The sequence below is a fragment of the Phoenix dactylifera genome, chromosome 2 (assembly GCF_051530095.1).
Source record: "Phoenix dactylifera cultivar Ajwa chromosome 2, Ajwa_hap1_PhDact_Kaust_v1.1, whole genome shotgun sequence".
NCBI lineage: Eukaryota > Viridiplantae > Streptophyta > Magnoliopsida > Arecales > Arecaceae > Phoenix > Phoenix dactylifera.
The window spans coordinates 11,762,255-11,771,405 of NC_143191.1; the positions used below are offsets into that span (position 1 = coordinate 11,762,255).

The 9,151-nt window shown below is 42.4% G+C and overlaps 1 protein-coding gene across 1 annotated transcript; it reads left to right on the top strand.

Annotated features, from left to right (window-relative positions):
- Positions 1 to 214: 214 nt before the first annotated feature.
- On the top strand, positions 215 to 5,032 carry LOC103722421 (protein STRICTOSIDINE SYNTHASE-LIKE 10-like). The gene is made up of 3 exons (XM_017846500.4): positions 215 to 490; positions 586 to 852; positions 4,276 to 5,032. Exons 1-3 carry the CDS (start codon positions 219 to 221, stop codon positions 4,784 to 4,786), a joined length of 1,050 nt encoding a protein of 349 aa, XP_017701989.3. The 5' UTR covers positions 215 to 218; the 3' UTR covers positions 4,787 to 5,032.
- The last annotated feature ends 4,119 nt before the right edge of the window (positions 5,033 to 9,151 follow it).

The following is a 9,151-nucleotide window of genomic DNA, read 5'->3' on the forward strand; positions in this document are numbered from 1 at the left end:
TATCAAACATGTCTGATTAGGTGACTAACTTTATGGCTAGTTCATAATTGCCACCATTTCCCCAAACATCCATTCGCACGTTTCTCCGTAGATCCATGGAAATCAACAATGGATTCGAACATATTAATGACAACCGCTGTCTCGCCAACCACCCTTCAGAACAACGCTCTCTTCTGCACCTGATCTATATACATATGTCCACCCCTCTACGAGTCACCATGGAAGCAAAGCTCTTGAGCACCGATCCCACCACACTGGCCGTCCTCACCCTCTTCGCTCTCCTTGCCTTCACTTCCGGCTTCCAACAAAAAGCCATGGACAAGCTTCTGAACTTCGATAGGCTCGTACTCAGCTCCGCGGTCGGCCCCGAGAGCCTTGCCTTTGATCACTTGGGCGGAGGTCCCTACACTGGGGTCTCTGATGGTCGCATTGTTAAATGGCAGGGCCAAGGCCTTGGTTGGGCTGACTTTGCCGTTCATTCCAAGTATAGGTAACAATGCTAGCTAGCTTCTTTGAAACACATTCAGAGACCAACAAAAGAACGTTTCCAGCTTGAGGTCCATCGATCTTTTCCTTTGTTTGCAGGGAGCGAGTTTGTCATGGCTCTAACGATAGTATGTTGGAGAGCATATGTGGAAGGCCATTGGGTTTGCAGTTTTACAAGGCGACAGGCGATCTCTATGTTGCTGATGCCTACTTTGGGCTCCTAGTCGTCGCGCCGAACGGAGGGGTGGCGACGCAGCTCGCGACGGGCGCCGATGGGCAGCCATTTAACTTCGCTAATGGTTTGGACGTCGACCAGGAAACCGGGGTGGTGTATTTCACAGACAGTAGCACTAGATTCCGCAGGAGGTGCCTGGTTCTGTTACCCTAAAACCTAATACATCTTTAATTTTCTTGCTAATTAAAGGGCTGTTTAGCTAGCTATACTTTCAAGTGAAAAGGAAAAGAAAAATAAAAAGTTAATTCATGCGAGATAAGCTAGGCGCCCATGGCCTCACGGTAGAGTCGAGGTAATGCATGTAGGAATTTGGAGAGTCCTTGGGGAGTTCGCATTGTAACGTAGAGTTATTCTAGAGATGGAGTGCGGTCTGAAATATTTTACTGGGCAATAAAGTCATTAACCAGTTTGTCGGTAAGTCAAACTTGCTTCGACGTGAAAATTAAGAAAAATCCGCGATTTCCTATTTTATCGCGTTCTCTCTGGCATCCATTTTAAACAAGAAACTCCAAAATCAAATCCGAGCAAAATTTCTCTTTCTAACGAAATCCATCAGTTTTATAATTTAAAAAATATAAAAAAATACTAGTTGAAATATAATATGTAGTACGTAATCAGATAATATACTTTTAGCAAAATAGTCATCCAACATCACAATACATATTTTTAGGTAAATCAATCTATAGTTTTCAAAGTACCGTGTTCACCAAAATATAATATATTATCTAGTAATACATACTTGTCAACTTTCTGATACATGCTATAAGCTTTTTTGATAATGAAAAAAAATAAATTTGGAGAAAAAGAAAGAGACTTGGAGAGAAAAGGAGGTAGGAGAGATGACTTGACAAAAAAGAGAACGGATGGAAAGAAGCTTGACAAAAGAAGAGAGGATGGGCAGATGGCATCTTTTCACACATGCAATATTTATTGTTTTGTTTATTTTTTTTTAAGTTGTAGGACTAGCGGACTCTAGTAAGAGTAGGAGTCCGTTCTAATTGATTTTTAGGTTTTCTTTTTTAAGATGTACCTAAAGGAAATGTAGCAAAATAAAAAATAGGTATGTACGATGCTCTTTGATGTGCGCACTAGTGAATTTTTGTTTGCACTAGTGAACATAGATCTAAATTTTTTTTGGTAAATGCGTAGTTCTAAAGTCTCGTTTGCATGAAATTTAAAAGTATTTAAATCTAACCTTTTCTTTCCGCTATATTTTCCTACTCTGTTGGAGCTAGTGGCAGAAGATTGACTCATAAACTTAGGGTCACCTATGTGTAATTCTCATAGAGAGGCACACGTAGGAGACAAGTGAAGCTGTGTTTTACTAGCCCCGTTGGAGGGACCTTGATAGCTCGGGACACCTGGGGTTCCCATTCTGCTTCGGCAGCCTCTCGCACGGTGTTTTTCACCTGGGAGCCCCCACTCCCGAGTTTCCTCAAGGTCAACTTTGATGGGTCTGTTTTGGAGGGTGGCACGCAGGGAGGCGCGGGTTTTGTTATCCGGGACCCGTGTGCCAGGGTTGTGGCTGCCGGTGGCAGTCAGTTATTTGACACTTCAGTTCCCAGCGCGGAGCTGACAGCAGCCTGGGCAGGCCTTCGCCATGCCCGGTGTGTCTTACGGGCTAGGTCCATTATCCTGGAGGGTGACTCTGCCACCATTGTCAGTTGGATCCAGGGGGGTCCAAGGCGTGGCGGGTGTGACCATCCCCTGCTCCGTGACATTTGGGTTATGGCGAGGGATGGATGGGCCTTTCAGGCTAAGCATATTTACCGTGAAGGTAATGGTGCTGCGGATTGGGTAGCTGCGTATGTAGCTTCTCACTCCGGAGGCACCTTATGGAGTGGCGATGGGGAGCTGCCTTTGGCACTTCGAGGTATTTTATTTTCTGACTTTATTGGGTGTATCCGGTCTCGTCAGGTCTGATCCACCCGCATTAGCAAAAAAAAAAAAAAAAAAAAAAAAAAAAAAAGCATATAGTAGTGTCTTAGGTCTGCATGGGTCTATCTAAGAGGTTGATATATTCAATAGTTTTGAGATTGGAACTGTGGAGCCTGTTAATATCGTAGGGCTCCTTAAAGATCTAATGCCACATTGGCCATGTTCAAGCCACTTCGGCTACAAGTGTGTTGCATGCGCATGAAAGATGTATCTTTTGCATGCAAGAAGGATTCACCTTCTTTTGTGCGAATCTACTGTTGGATTAGTGTAGGATGTGATCCAACGGTTTTTTTTTTTTTTGCACATGAAAGATGCAATCTGAAACTTGGTGCACGTCAAATAGATGCTAAATGAGATATTTATATGCTATGAATAGATAGGTGGTTCATGAAAGGCTTTATTGCCCGTATTACCCTCAACGACTTAAGGATATATAAAGATTTCTTGCGCATGCACCATTTCACCAATGTGATTTTTTTTTTTTTTTTTTGTTTCAACATATCATAGTAAAATGCTTGCATAAACATATAAATTTTAATGGAAAAATCTATACTACCAATGCATTGATTTTTTTTAGAGTTATCTGCTTCTTGTTTTGAAAATTTATGCCATTAATGAATAGTTTGTCTGTTAAGTGTCTGTCGGAAAGGGAAGCAACAAAAGAAAAAAAAAAAAATTACACATCAATCTTATGCTTTTCTTTGAATATGATTTCCATGTGAAGCTTTTTCTCTTTTTCTTTTTTTTTTGAAAAAATTAAGGTTGGGAAGGGCTCTAATCTTGCCAGTTATCCATACCTATCGTAGCCCTAAGATTGGGAGGGGCTCTAATCTTGGCAGGTATCCATACCTTTCATAGCCATTCTAAAACCCCAAGCAAACCGAGCCGAAGCACATGAAACTAGTGCTTTATTAGCACTGGTCGGAATCAAATCCTGGACCAATCGCCGGTTGTTTCACTGAGAGCCAATGCCATCCGATCAATCTCTCATAGGTAATTTGTGAGAATGTTATATTCAGTAGCCAAGGAAACGGTTATGCATCATCATTGCATCATATGCTTATGTTAGCTCATCTGGTGTACAAGTTGGTAGGTCTAGTTCCTAAATGCTATAATGACCGGACTTGATTTTGGAACCAACTTAATTGCTTGATCTGGATCACAGGACCATGCTTGTGCTCCCAAACCTAGACATGATTCACAAACATGCACTAGGTTCGTGCTTGACCTGCAAGCTTGAACCTAGCTTGGAAGTTGGCCTGACTTGAACCCAACTCAAACCTAGCCGAAATTCGCATCTAAGGCATGGCGTACGGTTGTTAAGTTAGATTGATCCTGTCTCGGTCCAAATCTTAGACCTACCAATTGAGTCAGGCCTAGCCAGGCGATCATGGTTGCGTCTGACTCGAACAAACCCTAAATTAACCATACCTTAGAGTAAAAATTAGTGATTGTAAACTTTTGTTACATGCAATTTTGGATTTGAAGCTGGTAGGTCACTAGTCGATCGTCCTAGAGCGAGCATATGAGATGCACACACTAAAGATGCATGAATAGCTTATGACTTCCTTGTGATGATTTCTTAAGAGATGATGCTTTCTCCTCCTTGTATATAGGGACTATATATTGGCTGTGATCATGGGAGACGCCACTGGAAGGTTGATGAATTATGATCCCAAAGCCAAGAAGGTGACGGTGCTCATCAGAGGCCTCGCCTTCCCCAATGGATTGGCGATAAGTAATGACACCACCTTCCTTCTCATCGCCGAGACCGGCACTTGTAGGGTTCTCAAGTACTGGCTTCAGGGACCAAGGAACGGAACCTTTGAAGTCTTTGCAGAACTCCCTGGTTACCCTGACAACATTAAGAGGAACCCGGGGGGAGAGTTCTGGGTGGCACTCAACCAGGACAAGGTTCAGTTAAATGGCCAAACAGCCTCAGACTTTGGGAAGACTGGGGAGCCATCAGAGCATCATCCAGTGGCATTGAGGTTGAGCCAAGAGGGAAAGGTGTTAGAGGTGCTGGAGAGAAGGGCAGCGACCTCCGTAAGTGAAGTGGAAGAGAGGAATGGAACTATGTGGTTGGGTTCTGTAGACATGCCTTATGTTGGTGTTTACACTCTTTAGTCCATTAAACTTTGTTTATGGTTGGAAACTGCCACTGAAAGATATATTCCTACATATGTTTCTAGTTTATTAGCAGAAACCCAGAAGCAGGGATTGTATTTGCAAATCAGGTCTTGATTAATATTATTATCTTTGATTTTCTGTTTACATGTAAAACTTAAATTTATGAGAATTTATTCTCTTAAGAAATTTATAAGAATTGAGCAAGTACCTGCTTGAAGAGTAGGGAGAGCTCTCCATGTAGCATCATGAAGCTTATAGTTCTTGATCATATTATTATTATACCAAGTGGTATTGAATGGCACACTCGGCCGAAAATTTCCATTTTCTTACTAATAATATCGTAAATAAGCTGTCAAAATTTATGTCGATGCATTCAAGGGGTGTCATTACAGGGGTTTGGTTTGTTCAATAATAATGGGCAACGTAGAAAGTCGTCAAATATCACATTTTATTATTTTCTCACTTGATAAATTTCTTTTCACTTTTTGTTGGTGCACTTCTATTATTTTCTTACCTTGAAGAGCGACAGTTGAACCATAAGGATCGTATTCAAGAAAAATGGATGCCTGTATACATCTGTGGAAATTAAAAAACGAGACATCGTATCGGTGATCTTGATGGAAGGATTTGTGTTACATCTGTGAACGGCACACTCGGCCCAAAATTTCCATCTTCTTACTCATAATATCGTAAATAAGCTGTCAAAATTTATATCAATGCATCTAAGGGGTGTCATTACAAAGATTTGGTTTGTTCAATAATAATGGGCAATGTAGAAAGTCGTCAAACATCACATTTTATTATTTTCTTACTTGATAATTTTTTTTTTCTTCACTTTTTGTTGATGCACTTCTATTATTTTTTTACCTTGAAGAGCGACAGTTGAACCGTAAGGAAGGTATTCAAGAAAGATGGATGCCTGTATACATCTGTGGAAATTAAAAAGCAAGACATTGTATCAGTGATCTTGATGGAAGGATTTGTGTTACATCTGTGAACGGCACACTCGACCCAAAATTTCTATCTTCTTACTAATAATATCATAAATACGCTATCAGAATTTATGTCGATGCATCCAAGGGGTGTCATTACAGGGGTTTGGTTTGTTCAATAATAATGGGCAATGTAGAAAGTCGTTAAACATCACATTTTATTATTTTCTTACTTGATAAATTTCTTTTCACTTTTTGTTGGTGCACTTCTATTATTTTCTTACCTTGAAGAGCGGCAGTTGAACCATAAGGAAAGTATTCAAGAAAGATGGATGTCTGTATATATCTATGGAAATTAAAAGCGAGACATCGTATCAATGATCTTAATGGAAGGATTTGTGTTGCATCAAAAGATAATTTTACTAGCCATACCCGTTTGCCTATCTAGTAATTACTTTGGATTTGAATCTTGAATGGTGCTGTAGAGCCAATCACCAGCGCCTCCGCTTTGAGCTGAAGATATGCAACTTCCCAACAGTCTACAACACTTACAGTAACCAACTTAGTTGTTACGAGTTGTTGTAACATCCCTTGACTCAAGGGACTAAAGGATAATCTCTGTAACTAGTTCTTAGCTGTATTCGTGTATATATATATCATGCAATCCTTGAAGTGGTGTGGAAAAACCTTTCAGCAAAACTGCTATTCATACTTCTATATGGTATCAGAGCTTCCATTCTCCACTGAGTTTTCTCTTTCTTCTGACCCATGTCTGTGCCATGGCTGATTCCTCCTCCTCGTCAGTGCATTAGTCTACTTTTTCTTCCACTGAATATTCCCTTGTCGCCATCAATGCCTCAACCCAGGTTACTGCTCGACTTACCCCAGCCAACTTTCCCTCCTGGCATTCCCAGTTTGAGTCTCTTCTTCTTGGGTATGACTTCTATGGTTATGTTGATGGCATGTTGTCTCGTTCAGCCAGTTCTTCCTCCAACCACTGGTTTTGTCAGGATAAACTCATCCTGAATGCTATCCTGGCCTCTATTTCTGATGCTGTGGTACCCCTCGTCGCATCATCCAAAAGCTCCTGCGATGCCTGGAGCAAGCTGACCAAGCTCTATGTCAGCCGCTCCCGCACGCGGGTCATGCAACTTAAGGAGGAGCTTACCCTTCTTTAGCATGGTGACCACAGTGTTTTTGTCTACTTACAATTGGTCAAAACCATTGCTGCTGAACTTGCTCTAATCGATTCTCCCTTGTCTGATGATGACATTACTCTTTACGTTCTCAATAGTCTTGGTCCTGAATTCCGAGATATTGCTGCTCCCATTCAAGCTCGGGAGTCCTCTCTATCCTTTGAGGAACTTCATGACCTGCTTGTCAGCCATGAAGCCTATTTGAAACGGCTTGTGGCATCCTCTCCGGCACTGGTGGCCACTGCTCATTCCACCCAACGCAGGTAGTTTTCTGGTTTGCGTTCCTTCAGGCGACCATTCTACCCCTCTCACACCAATCCAGATCACAAGGGTGACTCAAAACACCGATACTCCAAGCAGCGGTATGCTCCTAAATGCCAGATCTGTGATTGTGTTGGACACATTGCCAAGCATTGCCCCCAGCTACACTCTTCCGAGCCCACTGCAAATTGTGCTTCTGCCTCACATCCAACTGACAAGCGTTGGCTCATTGATTCAGCAGCTTCCCACAACATCAGCACCAAACTTTCTAATCTTCATCCACATTCCTAATACGACGACATTGATGAAGTAGTTTTTGGTGATCGTTCAGGTTTGCCTGTGACTCACGTTGGTTTGTTGACTTTTTCCTTTTTTGCTCGCCTGTTTCATCTCAATGATACTCTCTGTGTTCCTGATCTTCAAAAAACCTCATATCGGTTCATCAGTTCACCAGGCAAAATGATGTTTTCATTGAATTTCATCCCTCTTTTTTTCTTATCAAGGATCGGAGGACGGGAAGCTTCTTCTATAAGGACCGTGTGACAATGGTGTGTACCCCCTTCTAGACTCGTGTGAGCGTCAGCCGTCTCATTTGAAAACTACATTCGTTCATGAGAGGATCTCCTTGGCTGGCTGGCACAGTCGTCTCGGTCATCCTTCTCCCAAATTTGTTTCGCATCTTGTTAGTTCCTTTTCGCTTCCTGTTAACATTTCTATGTCATGTTCCAAACTTTGTAATGCTTGTGCTATCAATAAAGCTCACAATTTGCCTTTTCACTCCCATGGTATGACAAGTAATGCTCCCTTTGAGCTTCTCTACACTGATGTTTGGGGTTCATCTCCCATTGTCAGTTTCACTGGTCACCTGTATTACATTATCTTCATTGACCATTTTACAAAATATGTATGGTTCTTCCCACTCAAACAGAAGTTTGACAACCGAACATTATTTCCCCAATTTCACCGTATGGTTACCACTCGTTTCAACACCAAAATTTATAGCCTTTACTCTGACACTGGTGGAGAGTTAGTTGCCTTGCAATCCTATCTCTCCGAGCATGGCATCAGCCATTACACATCGGCTCCTCACACTCCTCAACAAAATGGTGTTTTCGAACGTCGTCATTGTCATGTTGTTGAAACAGGCCTCACCCTCCTCACTCATGCTTCTCTTCCACGAGAGTTCTGGTTCTATGCCTTCGCCACTGCCACTTATCTCATCAACCGGATGCCCACTCCATTACTAAAATATAAGTCTCCTCTGGAGGCTCTGTTTGGTCTGCCACCTAACTATCTGAAGCTCCGAACCTTTGGTTGCCTTTGCTATCCGTGGCTTCGACCTTACAACACTCACAAGTTACAGCCCAAATCCCTCGAGTGTCCCTTTGTTGGACACTCCACTAATCAGAGTGCTTACCTATGTCTTCATCTTCCCACCAAACGCCTCTATGTCTCCCGTCATGTTCAATTTGATGAATCTGTATTTCCCTGCAAAGAGTCTGTCTTCACCCATCCACTTCAGTTGTCTCCTGTCCGGATGCCTTCTGCTACCGCCTCACCTGTGATTTCTGTGCCATTGGAGGTCTCACCACTGTCGACATGTTCTTCTACTGATGCTTCCTCGTCACCTTCGGCTGCGTCTCTTGCATCATCTTCTTTCACTATGCCATCTTCACTCGCCTCCTCCACTGATCAGTTTGCTGTTGCTCCTGAGGAACAGCCTACGGATCCCCCCCAGCCCGTCAGCATCCCATGATCACTCGCTCCATAAACAACATCTACTGTCCAAAGTGGTTGTTTGTTGCCACCAAATATCTGCTTCCTACACCCATTGAACCAACTTGTGTCAGCCAGGCTCTCAAGGATTTTCACTGGCGTGCTGCAATGTCTGAAGAAATCATAGCTCTTCTCATGCATGGAACCTAGGATCTTGTTCCTCCTAGTGCTGGGCAGAATATTGTGGAAAACAAATG

What these genes read in the sequence shown, in the direction of transcription:
- LOC103722421 (XM_017846500.4), top strand. Translation starts at nt 219, where the DNA reads ATGGAAGCAAAGCTCTTGAGCACCGATCCCACCACACTGGCCGTCCTC. An exon ending in GCCGTTCATTCCAAGTATAG is followed by an intron (nt 491 to 585) that starts GTAACAATGCTA and finishes CTTTGTTTGCAG; the next exon opens with GGAGCGAGTTTGTCATGGCT. An exon ending in AGCACTAGATTCCGCAGGAG is followed by an intron (nt 853 to 4,275) that starts GTGCCTGGTTCT and finishes CCTTGTATATAG; the next exon opens with GGACTATATATTGGCTGTGA.